Source organism: Sorex araneus, chromosome 2 (assembly GCF_027595985.1).
Source record: "Sorex araneus isolate mSorAra2 chromosome 2, mSorAra2.pri, whole genome shotgun sequence".
NCBI classification, from domain to species: domain Eukaryota; kingdom Metazoa; phylum Chordata; class Mammalia; order Eulipotyphla; family Soricidae; genus Sorex; species Sorex araneus.
This window is the reverse complement of record NC_073303.1, coordinates 35,228,314-35,248,329: the sequence shown is the minus strand read 5'-3', so window position 1 is coordinate 35,248,329 and position 20,016 is coordinate 35,228,314. Positions and strand designations below refer to the sequence as shown.

Below are 20,016 nucleotides of genomic sequence, written 5' to 3'. Positions count from 1 at the left end.
CGGGGAGAAAGTCTGAGAACTGGGCTGACCCTTCATCTTAAAATAGAAACACGGGGCTGGAGCTATAGTCCAGTGGCGAGGGCGCCTGTCTTACACGCGGCCAACCCAGGTTCAATCCCCGGCACCCATGGGGTCCCCCGAGCCCTGCCAGGAATGATTCCTGAGTACAGAGCCAGGAGTAACCCCTGAAAAATGCTGGGCGTGACCCCCAAACAAAACGAAACAAAAAATAATGGACATGCGGAAGTCCCAGGACTCTGACTCCAGCCAAGCAAACCTTGTCCTCCCTCCTCTGGTGCAGTGCAGAGGGGACATGGGCAGGGGACCTGCAGTCGGCTCTGGACATATGTGGGAAGAAGCTTCCAGCCCCTCTCTGCCCCACCCCCGCCCTGCGGTGGGGCCCCAGAGGTTGGACCTTGGGCAGGGAGAATCATTTCCCGGATCCTTGGCCTCTCTTTTATTTCGGGGGGGGGGGGGGAGGGTCACACACAGCGATGCTCAGGGGTTACTCCCGGCTCTGCACTCAGGAATTACTCCTGGCGGTGCTTGGGGGACTGTATGGGATGCCAGGGATCGAACCTGGGCCGGCCACGTGTGAGGCAAACGCCCTACCCGCTGTGCTATGGCTCCGGGTCCCGGCAGTTTTAGGTTTTTTTTTTTTTTTTTTTCTTTTTTGGGTCACACCCGGCAATACACAGGGGTCACTCCTGGCTCTGTGCTCCGGAATTACTCCTGGCGGTGCTCAGGGAACCATATGGGATGTTGGGAATCAAACCCGGGTCGGCCGCGTGCAAGGCAAACGCCCTCCCCGCTGTGCCACCTCTCCCGCCCCTAGTGCAGGTTTATCACTAGAAGGGGACAGGGCGGATTCCCCAGACTGTCTCCCAGAGAGGAGCCCCTCCGGGCGTCCATTCTCCCTTTGTAGAACGACACACACAACACACACACAGCACAGTGCTTCCCCCCACCCCCAGTTCCCTGAGTCTCTTCCCCACTCTCCGCCCTGGCGGGCTGGGGAAGGTGGACATCTGCCGGGCCATGAATATTCAAGAGGGCGCGGAGCCGCCCAGCGCCCGAGCCAGCGGCCCCTCTGGCCCCCGTCCTGCCCGGCTGCTGACATGCCCAGCAGCTGCTCCGGCCCCAACTGCTCACATTGTTCCCAGGCAGGGGATTTTCCAGGCCCGGGACTCGCTGGGCGGGGGTGGGGGGAGGCGGCGGCTGGAGGGCTCGGGGGTTCTTGTCCCGGGGGCCTCTTGCTCCTGAAACTCAACCCCACGGCTCAGGGCCTGGGGCAGCTGGGCCCAGCGCCTGGTAAAGGCCTGTAGCAGCAGGGAGGGGATCAGTCTCTGGGCAGCCCCGGGCGGGCCCCAAGAGCCTGGACGGGGGAGCCCCTGGGTTGAGTCATCACTCCTGGTGTTTATCGAAGCATTTGGTCACCTTCATTTCATTCGGGGAAACGGAGGCCCAGATCTCCGCTGGAGGACTACAGGGAACTTGGCTGCCCCCCAGGCTGAAGGCTGTGTCCTGCCCAGCCCGGGGCCTGCGATGTTCAGGGGTCTCCAATGAGAGGGGCTGACCTCATGTCCAGCTAACTCCAGTACAGCCCAGCCAGCAATGCTGCTGGACAGGCCGGCAGAGGTCACCTGAGGGACCGGGAAAGACAGTGGCTAGGGTTCTGCCTGTTGGTAGGTCCGTCTGTCCATCTTTGGCCCCCACCCTCCCCATTTCTTTTTTTTTAATTTTAAAATTTTATTTTCGTGGGGCTGGAGTGATAGCACAGCGGGTAGGGCGTTTGCCTTGCACACAGTCAACCCGGGTTCGATTCCCAGCATCCCATATGGTCCCCCGAGCACTGCCCGGAATAATTCCTGAGTGCAGAGCCAGGAGTAACCTCTGAGCATCGCCGGGTGTGACCCAAAAGCCAAAAAAAAAAGAAGGTGGGCCTGGAAGTCGCAGGCCAGCCCGTCGGAGATGTGGCTGGGAGAGCCAACAGCTCTGAGGAGCGATAGTATAGCAGGGAAGGCGTTTGCCTTACACGCAGCAAACCCGGGTTCTATCCCTGGCGTTCCATTTTGTCCCCCGAGCAGTACTAGGAGTGATTCCTGAGTGCAGAGCCAGGAGAATCCCCGGAGCACCACTGAGTGTGTCTGCCCTCCAGAAAAAGAATAGCAGGGGAAGGAAAGGGGGAAGGTATCCGTGGTCTTTATGTGTATGTATAGGTATGGCCAGAGCAATAGTACATCAGGAGGGGCATTTTCCTTGCACGCAGCCAACTCAGGTTCCTTCCCTGCCATCCCATATGATTTCCTGCGCGCTACCAGGAATAATTCCAAGCCAGGATCCCTGATCACTGCCAGATGTGGCCAAAAGAAAGAGAGAGAGAGAGAGAGAGAGAGAGAGAGGGAGGGACGGAGGGAGGGAGGGGGGAGGAAAGGAAGGAAGGAAGGAAGGAAGGAAGGAAGGAAGGAAGGAAGGAAGGAAGGAAGGAAGGAAGGAAGGAAGGAAGGAAGGAAGGAAGGAAGGAAAAAATAGGCACAATTCCAGCAGTTGGTACAGGACTATTGTGATTACCCAGGTGCTCTTCCAGTCTTGGCAGGTTAGGGTTGTTTACTAGGTTAAAAATATTTTCTTAAGGGGCTGGAGCAATAGCACAGCGGGTAGGGCATTTGCCTTGCACGCGGCCAACCCGGGTTCGATTCCCAGCATCCCATATGGTCCCCCGAGCACCGTTAGGAGTAGTTCCTGAGTGCATGAGCCAGGAGTGACCCCAGTGCATCCCCGGGTGTGACCCAAAAATAAATAATATATATATATATATATATATATATATATATATATCTTCTTAGGGGCCAGAGTGATTGTATAATGGGTAGGACATTGTCTTGCTGTAGACAACCCAGTTTTGATCCCCAGCGTCCCATATGGTCCCCAAGCATTGCGAGGAATAATTCTCGAATGCAGAGCCAGGAATACCCTCTGAGCATCATCGGATGTGACCCCCAAACAAACAAAAATAATAAATGTCTTCTTAGGAGGCTGAAATGTTAGTACAGCGGGGACTGTGCTTGCCTTGTACTTGGCTGACCCAGGTTTGGTTCCCGGCATCCCAGATGGTCCCCAAGTCCCATCAGGAGTGACTCCTGAGCACAGAGCCAGGAGTAAGCCCTGAGCCCTGAGTGTGGCTCCCCCTCGGCCCCCCAACCCCAAGGAAAAATATATGCACTGGGGCCAGAGAGATAGCACAGCAGGGAAGCTACTTACTTATATGCTGCTGACCCCAGGTTCCATGCCGGACACCGCATATGGACCCCTGAGCCTGCCAGGTGTGGCCCCAACACAAACAATTCACATTGACCTGTATATGGTGGTCCCTCCCCTGGGATCGCCCCTTCCCCCGGGGCTCCCCCAAACTCTTCCCTTTATGGCAAGAGCTTATGGAGTCTCGGGCAAGAACGGGGCCCAACATGGCGTAGGAGACAGACACTGCTTCTGGCTGGCCGCCTGGCTCCAGGGAAGGACCCTTGGCTCTTGGCGCGGGGGAGGTGGGGGGCATGGGGGCCAGACTCATCGGGCACCTGGGCGACACAGGGCGCCAGTCACTGCCCCGTCCCAGTGGCTGCCGTGTTTCCTCGCCTCTGTGCCCTGAGCTCTGCAGCCCCCTGTCCCGCCGTGCGGCCGTCCAGGGTCCAGGCTCAGCCCTGGTCGCCGGGTCCAGCGGGTGGGGGCGGGGTTGCTTCCTGCGCTCTTGTGGGCAGAGGGGCAGCGCCCGGGGGCACCCAGCCGTTTGTGGGAGTCTCCCTGGATGTGCCCAGGGCTGGGGGGGGCTGGGGGCACCCTGATGGCTGTTCCCCCCTTTGTCCCCACCACGCAGGGGAGCTGCCGCAGCCCCAGGAGACGGTGACGGTGCAGCTGAGGTGCGGCGCGGGGCCGCTGCGCGTGGTCCTGGGCCCCGGGCAGGCCGCGGCGCTGGACTGCGGCCTGGGGACCGTCGCCGCTGCCCCCCCGACCCACGTGACGTGGAGCAAGGACGGCGGCGCCCTGCCAGAGCACGAGCACCTGCACCTGCTGCCCAACGGCTCCCTGTGGCTGGCCCCAGCCCCGGGGCCCAACGGCACTGACCAGGCAGCCCCTGCGGGCGTCGAGGGCAGCTACTCGTGCCTGGCCCACGGCCTCGGCGGAGCAGTGGCCAGCCAGACCGTCCTTGTCCAGCTTGCCAGTAAGTGCCGCCCCGGGGCCACACTGCCCTCAGGAGCCCGGGTGGGCAGTGAATGGGCCCTGCGCCAGCCACAGGCCCCTCTGCGTGGAAGGGCCCCCTCCCGGCCCTGCCGCCCTGCTTCCCGCCACTTCCCTTTGAGTCCAGACGCTTGCCTCCTACAGGAAGCCCTCCAGACAGGCTGAGAATGGGGTCAGACCCACAGAGGTGCTTCCTCGTGGGGCCCCCCTCCACGAGGGGAGACTAGCCCCCCGGCCCACCACCGTGTGGGGGCTCTTGGGCACAGACCGGGCAGCAGCGTTCTCCCTGCTGAAGAAGCCCGGTTCTTCCTAGCTCTAGGGATACTTGTTGTCACACCCAGCAGTGCTCAGGGCTTACTTCTGGCCCTTCACTCAGAGACACTCCTGGTGGGATTTGGGGGGGCCACCTGGGGTGCCGGGGATGGGGGCTAGGCTGGCTGTGTACGGAGCCGGCACCCGCCCCACTCTGGTGCTGTGGCGTCTCTCGGCCTCTGAGAGGGCCATGGTGTCAGTGCAGAGACCGATGCTCCTTCCCCCGCCGCTCCCCTGGGGACCCCCACTCTCCCCCTGCCTGCCGGGGACCCCACTTCTGCCCCCAGCCTGCCGCCTCTCTCAGCACCTCACTCAGTTTGACCTTGCCCTGCTTGCACCTGTCTGTGTATGTTCCTTGTGTGTCTCTGTCTGTCCATGTGTGTGTCTATGTTTGTGTTTGTGAGTGTGTCTATCTTTGTGTATCTGTGTGTGTGTCTGTTTTTGTGTCTATGTGTGTGTCTATGTGTGTCTGTGTGTTTCTGTGTGTATGTGTGTTTCTGTGTGTCTGTATCTCTGTGTGTCTGTGTATGTCTGCATGTCCTGTGTTTCTGTGTGTATGTATGTGTCTATGTCTGTATGTGTCTGTGTGTTTGTGTCTGTGTGTGTCTCTCTGTGTATATCTGTATGTGTCTCATTGTTCTGTGCGTGTGTCTATGTCTGTGTGTGTGTTTGTGTCTGTGTCTCCCGGGCTCCCCTGCGGCCCACCCACATGCCACCATCCTGTCCCCAGCACTCCCAGATTTCTCCCAGCACCCGGAGCCTCAGGCGGTAGAGGAGAACGGGACGGCCCGGTTCTCGTGCCACACCGAGGGGCTGCCCGAACCTGTCATCACCTGGGAGAAGGACCAGGGGGCAGTGCCAGAGGAGCCCCGGTGAGTGCCTGGGAAGGGAGGGGCGGGCGCCAGGGGCCTGAGGTGGGGTCTGCCTTCCCCACCTGACTCCACAGAGCTCCCCACAGCCGGTGCCTGCTCCTGGGGGAAAACTCCCAGGAGTTGCAGGACTTGGCTGCCGGGAAGTGAGAGCATCCTTCCAGCCCCTTCCAGCCCCTTCCAGCCCCTTCCAGCCCCTTCCAGCCTGTTCCGGCCTCTTCCAGCCCCTTCCAGCCCTTTTCAGCCCCTTCCAGCCCCTTCCCTGCCTTCCCAGCCCTCCCTCCCTCTTCCAGCCCTCCCAGCCCTTGTCCAGCCACTTGTCTGATGGAGAGAGGGAGCAGAGGGTCGGAGTGGACCTAGGTTTGTGCAGGGCCACTCAGTGTCACTGGCAGAATGTTCGTTGTTTTCTCAAAGCCAGGAGGCTGCTGGGAAGAGTCTTCTCTGGGCAGGGTTTGATCTGAAGCTGGAGGCTCTGGATGGTGGCAGGATAGACCCTGAGCCCCCTTCTCTGCTACATAGGGCTATGTGACCCCCACCATGCAGGGGGCAGCAGCATCTGGTGGGCATCATTCCTGCCCACCCAATCCCTGTCCATCAAGGCAGGAGAGAAGTTGAGGCCCTTGGTTCCCCCTGTGGCCTCCTGGGCAGACCCTGGGGTGTAAGTGTGACCAGCAGCTCATCTGCTAGGAGGTCTCTGGATAGCCCCGTGACCCCACGGGCTCTCGCATCTTTGGAAATGTGACTCCAAAGGCCTGGTCGCCATGCCTCGACCCCCGTGGTGCCCTGGAGTCGTCCTCTCTTCTCCAGTGGAGGTGGCCTTGCTGGGCCTGACACTGCAGAGTGCCACATCCCCTAGTGCCAGGCCTGCCTTCACCCTGGGCGGTGCCCACAATGTCTGGGTAGCACAGAACTAAGGGATGCTGGGGCAAGAGAGACAGCACGGCAGGTAGACAGACAAACCGGGCTCATTCCCACCTCCACATATGGTCCCCTGGACCCTGCCAGGAGCGACCCCGGGTCTGAGCCAAGAGTCAGCCCTGAGCACTGCCAGGGTTGTTTTTAGTGTTTTGTTTTTTTAAAAAGGCGGGGGGGGGGCTGGAGCGATAGCACAGCGGGTAGGGCGTTTGCCTTGCACGCGGCCGACCCGGGTTCGATTCCCAGCATCCCATATGGTCCCCTGAGCACTGCCAGGGGTAATTCCTGAGTGCATGGGCCAGGAGTGACCCCTGTGCATTGCCAGGTGTGACCTAAAAAACAAATAAAATAAAATAAAATAAAATAAAATAAAATAAAAAGGCGGGTGGGCTGGAGAGAAAGTACAGCAGGTAAGACGCTTCCTTGTGTGCAGCCAACCCAGATTCGATTCCTGGCATCCCACATGGTCTCCCAAGCACCACCTGATTCCTGAGTGCCAAGCCAGGAAAATCCCTGAGCATCTCCAGGTGTGGTCCCAAACCAAAACCAAACAAACCCTAAGTGAACACTAAGAACTAAGCACTCCTGTTGACTTTGGGGACTCCTCAGCAAGTCCCTCGCTCAGCTTCATCCCCCCACAACACAGAGCCCCCAATTTGGACCCAGAACAAAACCAAAAAGGCATGTACCCCTATACAACCCCTCAGGCCCCACCAAATTATCCCTTTTTTGTTTTGGGTCACACTCAGCAGTGCTCAGGGCTTTACTCTTGGTTTTGTGCTCAAGGATCACTCCTGGCAGTGCTCAGGAAACCATATGAGGTGCTAAAGAGCAAGCCCAGGTTGGCTACATACAGGGCAAGTGTGTCCTACCATGGGGCACAGTGGGTAGGGTGTTTGCCTCGCACATGGCCAACCCGGATTCAATCTGCGGCATCCTATGTGGTCCCCCCAGCACCGCCAGGAGTAATTCCTGAGTGCAGAGCCAGGAATAACCCCTGAGCATCACTGGGTGTGACCCAAAAAGCAAAAAAAGGTTTTTAAAGTTTGTCCTATCTGTGGTACTCTTTCAAACCCCTAAATTACCCTTTTAAAAAAAAAATAATTGTGATTGGGGCTGGAGCGATAGCACAACGGGTAGGACATTTGCCTTGCACACGGCCGACCTGGGTTCGATTCCCGGCATCCCATATTGTCCCCTGAGCACCGCCAGGAGTGATTCATGAGTGCAGAGCCAGGAGTCAGCCCTGAGCATCACCAGGTGTGACCCAAAAAGAAAAAAAAATTGGGATTGTGGGTCCGGAGAGATAGTACAGTGAGTGAGTCAGGCATTTGCTTTTGCCTTACTAGTATTCGAGCTAGGTTTGATCCCCAGCACCCCATATGGTCCTCCTGACTCTCATCTGGAGTGCTCCCTGAGCACGGGCAGTTGCGGCCCTCCAAACAGTCACAACAAAAAGGATTGTGTTGCAGTGTGCACTCTTCCCCCTCACACAAACAGGCGTTCTCTCCGTGTTTTCTGTAGAGGTGGCCCGGGCAGGTGTGGCTGGAAGGCGGGTGGTTGGGGGAGGGACCCCGGGTCAGAGATGGACGGAGCATGCCCAGATCGCAGCGCGTGTAGCTGGGACAGAAGCTTCCCCTCTGACCCCTCTGTGATTTCGAGCTTGTGTTGGGCAAACTTCGGGGTCTGAAGAAGCCCCCTGCTGCCCGGGATCCGGCTGGGGCTCCGAGCAGTTTCTTCCCTCGCGTTTCTCAGCCCGCGGCGGGACTCCTGCGTGTTCCAGCCTCCCGGCGCGGGCATCGCCCCGCGAAGTCACTCGGGCCTTTCCCAGGAGTCGGGAACTGCTGCTTCCTGGACTCCGGGAGCATTCGACCCAAGTCCTCTGAAAAGTGATCCTCGTCTATAAATAAGCCGGGATCACATGTCCCCTGCACACTGGGTGGGGGAATAAAGAAATGTCTAAAGCAGCCACTCGGTTCTGCCCAAGGTATGTATTTTTACACATGCTCAGATATAGCACATGTACAAATATGCTATTCATAAACTCCGGGCCTTGGCTGCCGGGGCCATATGGCGCGGGCTCGGCACATGTGCAGTTAATAACACGCTCAGTGGGGGTGGGGCATAGTTTCGGAGCTGGGGGGGAAGCGCCAACCCTCAGGCCCCTCAGGCCGTTCCTTACGCTAATTTCTAATGATAGGGGATAATCTTTCCCTCCCCGGGACCCGGTGGGCAGTGAAAGCTCTGCTCTCCGAAGCCCAGACACCCGCCAAGCCCCTTCATGAGTCCCGTCTGTCCGTCGACCACTGCCGCAGTCACTCACTTAATATATTATTTCCCGCATCAACTCTCCTCTGTAACTTTCACACATACCGAGAAGGCGCCACGAAGACCGGACCCTCCCCAGAATCAGACGGTGCCGTGAAAGCAAACAACCCCTGGAGCACAGCGTGTGAGGGGGGGCTGGAGAGCAGGACCCCAGGGAACTCCTCCTACGCGCAGCCAATCTGGTTTGGTCTCCGACCCCCATCATCCCCACAGGCTGCCAGGATGCCCCCTGAGCCCAGAGCCAGAAATAGCCCTGAGTATCACAGGGTGTGGCCCACACCCACCCCACTCCCTGAAACAGTGTGCTGGGGAAAAAACCAAGAAGTGTGCTGGAGTCACGTGGAGTTGGGTTATCACTATTCACTCACACTTTTTTTTTTATGGGGTGGGGGCTTGGGGCACCCAGCAGTGCTCAGTGCTTACTCGGGGATCACTCCTGGTGGGCTTGGGGGACCCTATGGGATGCCGGGGATCAAACCCAGGTCGGCTGTGTGCAAGGCAAACGCCCTACCCGCTGTACTGATGCTCCAGCCCCTATTTCATTTCTTTTACATTTTTTCTGGGGGCTGGAGCGATAGCACAGCGGGTAGGGCGTTTGCCTTGCACGCAGCCGACCCGGGTTCGATTCCCAGCATCCCATATGGTCCCCTGAGCACTGCCAGGAGTAATTCCTGAGTGCAGCGCCAGGTGTCACCCCTGTGCATTGCTGGGTGTGACTCAAAAAAAAAAGTTTAAAATTTTTCTGTTCCAGGGGCTGGAGCAATAGCACAGTGGGTAGGGCATTTGCCTTGCACGCAGCCGACCCGGGTTTGATTCCCAGCATCCCATATGATCCCCTGAGCACCGCTAGGAGTAATTCCTAAGTGCAAAGCCAGGAATAACCCCTATGCATCGCCAAGTGTGACCCAAAAACCAAAAAACAAACAAACAAAAAATTTCTGTTCTGGATCTTGGGCCATACCTGGCTATGGGCAGGGCTTACTCCTAACAGGTCTCAGGGGACCGTAGGGGGTGCCAGGAATTGACCCTCAGGTCAGGCATGTGCCTGCCACACGGTGCCCACCCTCTCTGGCCCCAGACTTGAAGAGGTGAGCTTTAAAGGTGGCCCCATCTTGCCTCTTGGCCACAGCAGGGCCCCAGTGCCGTGAGCGTCTTCCTCTCCTGTTGAGCCCAGTGGAGGAAATTCTCACAGGAGCCCTGGTCCTGGCTTCCCACAGCAGCTTCCCTGGCATGGCTGGGGAATTTTCTTTGTTTGGGGGGAGGGGGGCTTGGGGGTAACACCCAGCATTGCTCAGGGGCTGCTCCTAGCTCTGTGCTCAGGAGTGATCCCGGGCGGTTCTGGGGATTCGAACTGGGGGTAGCAGGGTGCAAGGGAAGCATCTCCCCTCCTGGGCTCGCTGTCCAGCCCTGAAGCCGGAGAACACTGCGGGGCTCAGAGGCCTGGGCAGTCCACAGCCGGGGGAGGGTCTGGGAGCCCCAAGTAAATTAGGTGGAGGGGCTGGAGTGATAGCACAGCGGGTGGGGCGCTTGCCTTGTACATGGCCGACCTGGGTTCGATCCCCAGCATCCCCACATGGTCCCCCAAGCAACAGCCCGAGTAACTCCTGAGTGCAGAGTCAGGAGGAACCTCTGAGCACCGCTGGGTGTGGCCCCAAACCCAAACAAGCAAAATAGGTGGAGGGAGACTGGCCAGCCCCTGGCTTTGTTTCCAGGTGCTCCTGTGTGTACGCCCCTGTCCCCTCACCCACCTGCAGCCTGTGCAAGCCCGTTCCTGGCCCTGAGTTCCGCTCTGTCCACCTGTCCCCTCCCTGTCCCTGTGCTGCTCTGGCCCTGAGTCTGCAGCAGCTGGAGCTCAGTGGCCCCAGGCGCCTCTCGGCCGTCTGCCTTCTCCTGGGCTGGACACTGCCCCCTGCCCGGTTCCCACTCAGACCTGGGTCGGCACCGCGAGCCCTTGGGGACGCCAGCTACAAGCCGGTCAGGGGTCGGTCAGAGTCAGGGGGGTCCAGGAGGACCTTCTCCCATGCCCAGTCTTCCTTTCATGGCAGTCAGCTGACACTTTGCTGCACGGCCTCTGGGCCTTCCCGCCAGGCTGCTCCGAGAGGGAGTGTCTCACCTGCCGGCCCACCCCCCACCTCAATGAGGAACTTGCATCTGGGGGTGGAGGGACCCCCAGCAGGGCTCTGGAAACCAGGGCTCCCTCCCAGCTGTGATCCTCAGCCACCTGGGCTGGTAGCCAGTGTGAGGAGCTGAGAATGCCGTGTTTCTCGGCCCTCCGTGCTGGGGAGCCCCGGGCTGTTATTCTGGCGGAGCCCCGGGCCTCAGAGCTGCACCCACCAGTGCTGGGGACCTTGTGATGCCAGGGATTGAACCAGGGTCATCCCACTGCCAGGCAAGTGTACTCTCTCTGGCCCCGTGTTTTTTTTTTTTTTTTTGCTTTATGGGTCACTACCCAGTGGTGCACAGGGGTTACTCCTGGCTCATGTACTCAGGAATTACTCCTGGCAGTGCTCGGGGGACCATATGGGATGCTGGGAATCGAACCTGGGTCGGCCGCGTGCAAGGCAAACACCCTACCTGCTGTGCTATCGTTCCAGCCCCTCTGGCCCCAGTTTCAATTTTTTTGTTTTTTGTGGGGAGGCAGGGACCAACGGAAATGTGCAACATGCCAAGGGAACCAATCTGAGGGGCCGGAGTGATAGTACAGCAGGTAGGGCGTTTGCCTTGCATGTGGCCGACACAGGTTCAATCCCCGACATCCTGAGCACCACCAGGAGTAATTCCTGAGTCTAGAGCCAGGAGTAACTCCCGAGCATTGCTGAATGTGACCCAAAAAAACCAAAAGCCAAGTGAACCAATCTGAGATTCCTGAGTTAAAAGGTTTTGTCAGTGGATCTGAGCGATAATACGGCAGGATGGTGCTTGCACACAGCCAAGTCAGGTTCGACTCCCTGGTACCCACATGGTCCCCCAAACCCCACCAGGAGTGATCCCTGAGCACAGAGCCAAGAGTAAGCCCTAAGCACTGCTGGGTGTGGCCCCAAAACAAAAGCAATAAATAAATAAATTAATTAATTAATTAAATGTCAGCTACACAGTGGACCGTTTCTGCCGACTGGCACAGGTGAGGGGAGACCAGGGAGTCTTGGCCTGCAGGATTGCAGGGGGCTCTCTCAGACCGGGATTGGGTACCCCCAAAGCCCATGGTCTAGTACCAGCTTAGGGTCACGATCTTATGGCAGAGGTCACCAGCCCCAGCAGGGTGGCAGTGACTGTCTGGCCCTGCCTGGCAGCCCAGGTGCGGGGCAGAGCTGTGAGGTGGGCAGAGACTGCTCGCAAGGGCAGCCGCCCAGCCGGGAGCCTGCAGTGGGTTCCGCTGGGTTTTCTGAATCCTCTTGTCCTTGCCGCTTTCAGGGAGCTTGAAGACAACGATGGAAGGAGGTGCCGGGAAGGGTCAAAGGGTTCCCTTGGGGCTACGGGGCCAGAAGTCACCGTGTCCCGAGACCCCCAGGTTCCAGGCTTAAGTTTTGGTTTTTGTTGTTGTTTGGGGGCCACACCCAGAGATGCTTCAGGGTGACTCCTGGCTCTGTGTTCAGGGATCACTCCGGGCATTGTGCCAGGGATGGAACCCTTGTTAGGCCACGTGCAAGGCAAACACCTCCCTGCTGTCCTATTGCTCCAGCCCCCTGTTTTTGCTTTTTTTTTTAATGGGGAGGTGAGATTGCAACCACACCCACTGATGCTCAGGGCTTCCTCCTGGTTCTGTGCTCAGGGATCACTCCTGGCAGGACTCGGGGATCATAAGTGGTGCCGAGGATCAAACCGGGTTCAGCCACATGCAAGACAGTTGCCTTCCCCGCTGCACGCTCTGGTCCCTACCAAAGGGTTAATAGGAACAGACCCACAGACCATCTGTGCGCGCCACACCTCCCTTTAACCAGCCAGGGGCTCACTGGGGTCTTTGTTACAAAAAAACAGCCTAGGGGTGTTTCTCCATTCCCCCCATCCAGCACTGGGTACATGTGTGAGGACTTGTGGGGGGCAGGGCACGTGCAGGGCTGAGCTACCTCCGGCGAGGCTTTGAGGGTGGACGGACGAGGCTGGTCTCCATCCCTCTGTCCACGTGGGCGCTGCTGGGTCCTCGGGCACCTAGCAGTGGACCGCTGCCAAGTACTAAAGGGGGGATGGGAGGCGGGGGGAGGGGTCACACGGCCCTCCGTGGGACTCCTGCCCCCCTCACAGGCACCCTCTCCCCTTCCCAAGATTCATCACGCTCCCCAACGGGGTCCTTCAGATCCTGGACGTTCAGGAGCAGGACGCGGGTGCCTACCGATGTGTGGCCACCAACTCAGCCGGCCAGCACTTCAGCCAGGAGGCCTCGCTTGAGGTGACCCGCGGAGGTGAGGTGGCTGGCTAGGGGGGGTCCCCAAGGGCTTGGAGGAGTCAGTCCTGGGGGCGGGGCCCTCAGGTGGGTGATGGGAAGGCCGGGAGAGCACGGCAGGCAATGTGGTGCTGCCCACCCGGGTTCCACCCCTCGCACCCCAGAGGGTCCTCTCAAGTGATCGCAGAGACAGAAGGGACCCCTGAGCGCCACTGGGTGTGTCAACCCCCAAAAAATGTGATGGGGCAGGGGCTGAAGCAATAGCACAGCGGGTAGGGCGTTTGCCTTGCACATGGCCCACCCAGGTTTGATTCCCAGCATCCCATATGGTCCCCTGTACTTACCAGGGGTAACTCCTGAGTGCAGAGCCAGGAGTAACCCCTGTGCATTTCCAGGTGTGACCCAAAAAAAAAAAATTTTTTTTTTAATTTTAAAATGTGACGGGGCAGGGGCTGGAGCGATAGCACAGCGGGTAGGGCGTTTGCCTTGCACGCGGCCAACCCGGGTTCAAATCCCAGCATCCCATATGGTCCCCTGAGCACCGCCAGGAGTAATTCCTGAGTGCAGAGCCAGGAGTAACCCGAGCATTGCAGGGTGTGACCCAAAAAGCAAAAAAATATAATAATAATAATAAAATAAAATAAAATGTGACGGGGCAGAGGATGGCCCAGCTGGGAGAACAGGGCCACCCGCGGGCCCAAACCCCAGACTTTGGACTTGGGGTCCCCATTTCCTGCAGGCTGCCAGCACTAGGACAGGGGTGTGAGGGGAGGCTGTGGAGGGGGTGTCGGTGCCCACCCCAAGTGGGTGTACCCCTGCCTGTGCCTGGACACCCGGCGGAACCAGCTCCAGGGTGGGTCACTGGGGAGGGGGGGCGCGGACCGTGAGTCCAGAAGGGCTTCTTTAAGTCTGCCCTCCCCACGCACCATCTGCGTGGCCCTGGGCGCCTTATCAAGTGTCCAGCCAGGGATAATCTCCAGGAGTGGCAGGCAGCGCCCCCGCCCCGCCCAGCCCTCCCCGTGCGCCCGCGGCTGTTCCCAGTCTGGCTCGCGCCCCCGCCCCTGCCTGGGGCGTCTGCCGCCACCTGCTGGACAAACGGGGGACGGACCGCGCGGCCCGGCTGGCCGGCACCGGAGCGCCCCGCCGCCCTGTCCACCCGAGGGCGGTGCAGGGGGACTGCCCACGGTCACACGGCACGGCCGTGGCGGGCTGGATTCCCGGTGCAGGCGCTGGCTCTGGGATGGGGGGGGCGGCCGAAGGTGTGCCGGGGCCTGGTGCGCTCCGCTCTGCTGACCTCTGCAGAACCCCAGCTGAGGGTCAGTGCCCAGCGAGGCTCTGGGGGGGAGAAGGTGACCCCAAAGTAAGGCTCTCTCTGCATGCCCTCTCTGCAGGACCCCCGGTGTCCACCAGGGGGCAGGACGTGGTCATCTTGGCCGCCCCAGAGAACACCACGGTGGTGTCCGGCCAGAGTGTGGTGCTGGAGTGCGTGGCCTCAGCTCACCCCACCCCCTTCGTTTCCTGGGTCCGTCAGGGTAAGTGGATGGACGGGAGGGTGGTCCGTGGTCACTGCCCCCTCGAAGCTGCTGCCCTTGTGTGTCCAGGCCGGGGAGGAGTGGGGGGAGGGGGCGGGGGGCAGGGATGTGCAGCTCTCAGAGGTCACCAGTACCAGGAAGCAGGACAGTAATGGACTGACGGTAGTGTAGAATGCGCTGGCAGGGCAACCGTGCTGGACCTAATGCCCACACCCCCCGCTGCACGCTCTCCTTCACCCAGGTACCTGGGGCAGGGCAGGTGGGACCACAGCTGCTCTTCCCAATGGGCAGGTGAGATTGGGGCCCAGATGGGAGTCACCCACACGCGCACTCCTCTTTCCCATCCTGTTGGGAACAAAGCAACCAACTTCCGGGGCCAGAGAGATAGATAGTACAGCTGGCAGGGCACTGGTCTTGCACACGGCTGACCCAGGTTTGATCCCCGGCATCCTATATGACCATGAGTGATTCCCCGGGCACCACCAGGAGAAAATCCTGAATGCAGGGGCTGGAGAGATAGCACAGCAGGTAGGGCGTTTGCCTTGCACGTGGCCGACCCAGGTTCGGTTCCCAGCATCCCATATGGTCCCCCAAGCACCGCCAGGAGTGATTCCTGAGCACATGAGCCAGGAGTAACCCCTGAGCATCACCGGGTGTGGTCCAAAAATTTTTTTTAAAAATGCAAAGGACTACTTTTGTCAGTAAGGAGTCACTTGTGGGGGCAGGGGGACCCACCAAGGTGAAGGTCAAGTGGAAGAGAACATGGCTGGCACCAGCTTCGACCTGTGCTCGCTTCACAGGCCACCCAGAGTGACCCCAAAGTCTGAAGCAACCCTGGCAATGGTCCCCACAATAACAGCAACAACTAATCTCAACAGCAATAACAAAATGTAACCTCCCAAGTTGGTGGTTGAAGTTAGTCTTTATTTATTTTATTATTATTAGTCTTTATTTTATTATTGTCATCCCTTTGCTCATCGATTTGTTCAAGCAGGCACCAGTAATGTCTCTCATTGAGAGACTTATTATTACTGTTTTTGGCATATCCAATGCGCCACGGGTAGCTTGCCAGGCTCTGCCGTGCAGGCACGATACTCTCGGTAGCTTGCCAGGCTCTCCGAGAGGGGCGGAGGAATCGAACATGTGTCAGCCACGTGAGGGGTGAACACCCTACCGCTGTTTGGGGCCACAACAGGCAGTACTCAGGAATTACTCCTGGCTCTGCATTCAAGATTTGCTCCTGGTGGTGCTCGGGGAGCCATATAGTGTGTCAGAGATTGAACCCGGCTCGGCTGTATACACGACAAACCCCTTGTGTACTGTCACCGCTCCTGTCCCCAGTTTATTTTATTATTTTTAACTTGAAACACTGTGGTTTGCAAGATTGTTAATGAAAGGGTTACATGCACACAGTGGTCCAGCACCACCTCCTCCACCTGAGCACTCTCCCAGGTTAGCCTTAAATCCAGCTCTCTTTGGGGGGGCCACACCTGGCTGTGCTAAGGGCTCATTCCTGGTGGGGCTTGAATCAGGGTCAGTTGCCTGCAAGGAAGGCCTCACTCCCAGGACTGTCCTCCGGCCCCAAGCCTGGCTTTCTCTACTACCCTCTTCCTGGCTCGATTTACTTCCCTGCCACACCAACTCTTGACTCAGTGCAGGGTGTCTGGTGAGCACTGAATGTCAGAGGAAAGTAATAGAATCCTGGGGCCAGAGGGACAGCACAGCAGGGAGGTGCTGGCCTGTCCTAGGCCCCACATCTCAGGGAAAGTTGTGTCTACAGTAAGAATTTGAGAACTGCTGGGGCTGGAGCCATAGTGCAGTGGGGAGGGCGTTTGCCTTGCGCGCGGCCAACCCAGGTTCGATCCCCGACATCCCATATGGTCCCCCAAGCACTAGAGCCAGGAGTAACCCCTGAGCATCGCTGGGTGTGATCCCCACCAAAAAAATAAATAAAATAAAAAGAATTTGAGAACTGCTGATCCTTGGGGTTCTGAGAACTCACTTGGAGAAACCAGTAGTGCTCATGGGCATATGGGTTTTGGACCACAACCAGCAGTGCTGAGGGCTTAGTCCTGGCTCTGTGCTCAGGGGTCACTTCTGGCAGGGCTTGGGGGAGTCAGGGATTCAACCCGGGTGCCAGGGATTCAACCCGGGTCAACTGCAACTGCCCCTCCTCGCTGTACAATCAATGTGGTCCCAGAACTACTTCATTACTTCATTTCTTGCCTGCTCCTCTCTCTCTCTCTCTCTCTGTCTCTCTGTTTCTCTCTCTGTTTCTCTCTCTGTTTCTCTGTTTCTCTCTCTGTTTCTCTCTGTCTCTCTCTCTGTCTCTGTCTCTGTCTCTCTCTCTTTCTCTCGCTTGCTTGTGGACCACAACTGACAGTGCTCAGGGGTTACTCCTGGCTCTGCACTTAGGAATCACTCCTGGCAGTGCTCAGGGACCATGTGGAATTCGGGGATGGAACCTGGGTAGGGCTTTATGCCTGAACCCATACAGGACTCTGGTTCCCAGGAACTTACCAGCAAGTCAGGAAGGAGCACAGCTTGTTTGTCTTCATGTTTTCATCACATATGCTTGTGGTAGGAAGCGTGGGGAAAGCAGAAAGCAAGCAAGCCTGTCACCATGCAGACTGAAACAGTTCACATTGGAGCGTGTTTTCTTCCATTTGTCTTACACATAAACATATAGGAATTCTGCATTTAAAGTCCCAAGTGCTAGTTCATTCAACAGTAGGTTTCCCTGCTTTCCTTCCAAAAATATTTTTGATTCCCACTTAATAGTAATTACTACTTGCTTTTAATTAATACGTGATAGTCTGTCACTTATTTATTTGGGTTGGGGGGCCACGTGCAGCGGTGCTCCGGGCTTGCTTCTGACTGCTCAGGCTTCGTTCCTGGCGGGCGCAAGGGAGCATCTGCGGTGGGGGACCCAGCCTGGGTCAGCCGCATGCCCCCTTTACAAGGCAGGGCTTTTAAAAGATTAATGGGGGAAAGGATTGTTTTCTCCTTCCCGGAGACTTCGCTGCCGAGGGTCCGGGCAGCCGCAGCGACCCCCGCGCGCTCTCCCTCTGTCCCGCAGACGGGAAGCCCATCGCCACGGATGTCATCGTGCTGGGCCGCACCAACCTGCTCATCCGCAGCGCGCAGCCCGAGCACTCGGGCGTGTACGTGTGTCGCGCCAACAAGCCCCGCACGCGCCACTTCGCCGCGGCGGCCGCGGAGCTCCGCGTTCTGGGTGAGCAGCCCGGGCCCGGGGTCGGGGGCGCGGGTGGGGGTTGCGAGTCGGAGTCGGGGAGACTTGCGGGCTCCGAGGGGTGCCTGCGGGATGGAGCTGGGGGAGGTGAGCCCAAGAGGGGCTTGGGGGACTGGGCGGTAGGAGGGACTCAGGAGTGCGGGGAGGGGGCACTGGGGTTGGGGGGAGTTGGATAGAGGCAGTGGGTGTGTGTAAGGAAAGGGGCCCGGGGGCTGCGCTACCTGCGAGGACGGATCCACGTGAGAGATGTGGGGGACCCTGGAGGGTTTGGAGGTGGTTGGGGGCAGGGTTACACCGCGGGTGGCGCATGAGGATGCGGGGGTCGGGCGTTTACAGACGACGGAGGGGGATAGAACGGTGTGGGGGGGCGGGGATATGGGGGAGAGGGCGGGGTGGGAGGGGGTGGGGAGGGCGGGGCGCGCGGGGATGCAGGGAGAGAGGGCTGGGCGGGAGGGGATGGGGAGGGCGGGGCGCGCCGGGATGCTGGGGGAGAGGGCGCGCCGCCTTGTTCTGGGGCTGTGAGGAGCAGGCTGGAGCGAGTGGAAGGGATGTCTGAGCCTGTGCATGCGTTTGGAGGGTAGGGGAGGGTGGCGCCCCCGCGGCCTGCTCGGTTCAGCGTCCCCTCTGCCCGCAGCGGCCCCGGCCATCTCGCAGGCGCCAGAGGCGCTGTCCCGCACGCGCGCGAGCACTGCGCGCTTCGTGTGCCGCGCGTCCGGGGAGCCGCGGCCCGCGCTCCGGTGGCTGCACGACGGGGAGCCGCTGAGGCCCAACGGGCGCGTCAAGGTGCAGGGTGGCGGCGGCAGCCTGGTCATCACCCAGATCGGCCTGCAGGACGCCGGCTACTACCAGTGCGTGGCCGAGAACAGCGCGGGCACGGCGTGCGCCGCCGCCCCGCTGAACGTGGTGGTGCGCGAGGGGCTGCCCAGCGCCCCCACGCGGGTCACGGCCACGGCGCTGAGCAGCTCCTCCGTGCGGGTGGCCTGGGAACGACCCGAGCTGCACAGCGAGCAGGTCATCGGCTTCTCCCTCCACTACCAGAAGGCCCGGGGTACGTCGGGCGGGAATCAGGAGCCCCAGAAAAGGTGGTGGGGAGGCTAGGATGAGAGCGCGGGCGTGGGAACCCCGGAGGAGGAGACGGGGTGGCTGGCGCTAGTGCGGCAACGTGTGACAGTCTCTTCCCCTCACGTCAGTTTTGATACCTAATTTAGAGGTTGAAGGTGGGGGGCACACCCAGCTGTGCGAAGAGATCACTCCTGGCAAGCTCCGGGGACTGTATGGGGTGCCGGTGCATGAATCCAGGTCTACCGCATGCAAAGCAGACTCCCTCCCCAAGACAGTTTGCTTTGTTTGGGGACCATACCTGGTGGTGCTCAGGGCTTAATCCTGACCATATGGGGTGCTGGGGATTAAACCACCTCCCGCCAGCCAGCTTATTTTGAGAAGAGAGGTTGCTTCTTCCATGGAGAGTATCTTAACACCTGAAACCAGGGATCCGGGTGGAACCCCAGATAGCACAGGTGCAAGGCAGTTGCACCAGGTCACATGGTGGCCTGGCACTTTTTTTGTTTTATTTTTTTGTGGAGGGGCTCCATACAAGTTGTCTTCAAGGCTTACTCCTGACACTGCTCAGAGGTCACTCCAGTGGTGCTCAGGGGACCATATAGGATGCCAAAGAGCAAACCTGGTTGGCTCTACATGCAAGGCAAACACCTACTCATTATACTATAGCTCGGGCCCTGGAGCCAGCTTTTTTTGTGGGGGGGGGGTCACACCTGGCGATGCACAGGAGTTACTCCTGGCTTTGCACTCAGAAATTACTCCTGGCGGTGCTCGGGGGACTATATGGGATGCTGGGAATTGAACCCAGCATCAAACGCCCTACCCACTGTGCTATCACTCCAGCCCCTGGCGCCAGCTTTTTACTGCGACAGGAGTCCCTGCACCAGAAGCTTTCTTTTTTTTTTTTTTTTTTTGCTTTTTTTGGGGTCACACCCAGCGATGCTCAGGGGTTACTCTTGGCTTTGCACTCAGGAATTACTCTTGGCGGTGCTTGGGGGACCATATGGGATGCCGGGGATCGAACCCGGGTTGGCCACGTGCAAGGCAAATGCCCTACCCGCTGTGCTATCGCTCCGGCCCCCCCCCCCAGAAGCTTTCTTGTAGCAGAGAAATAGAATGAGTCTAGAAGCAGGTGGG

General features: G+C 59.0%; 1 protein-coding gene across 2 annotated transcripts in view; it reads left to right on the top strand.

Moving 5' to 3' along the window:
* The window catches only part of IGDCC4 (immunoglobulin superfamily DCC subclass member 4), a 40,519-nt gene that overhangs the window by 5,977 nt on the left and 14,526 nt on the right, over positions 1–20,016 (top strand). For both annotated transcript variants that reach the window (XM_055127743.1, XM_055127742.1), the window contains exons 2-7: positions 3,872–4,216; positions 5,276–5,417; positions 12,918–13,054; positions 14,427–14,567; positions 17,647–17,802; positions 18,455–18,868. In XM_055127743.1, the coding sequence (XP_054983718.1) occupies positions 3,872–4,216; positions 5,276–5,417; positions 12,918–13,054; positions 14,427–14,567; positions 17,647–17,802; positions 18,455–18,868 (1,335 nt within the window). The remainder of the gene's footprint in view (positions 1–3,871; positions 4,217–5,275; positions 5,418–12,917; positions 13,055–14,426; positions 14,568–17,646; positions 17,803–18,454; positions 18,869–20,016) is intronic.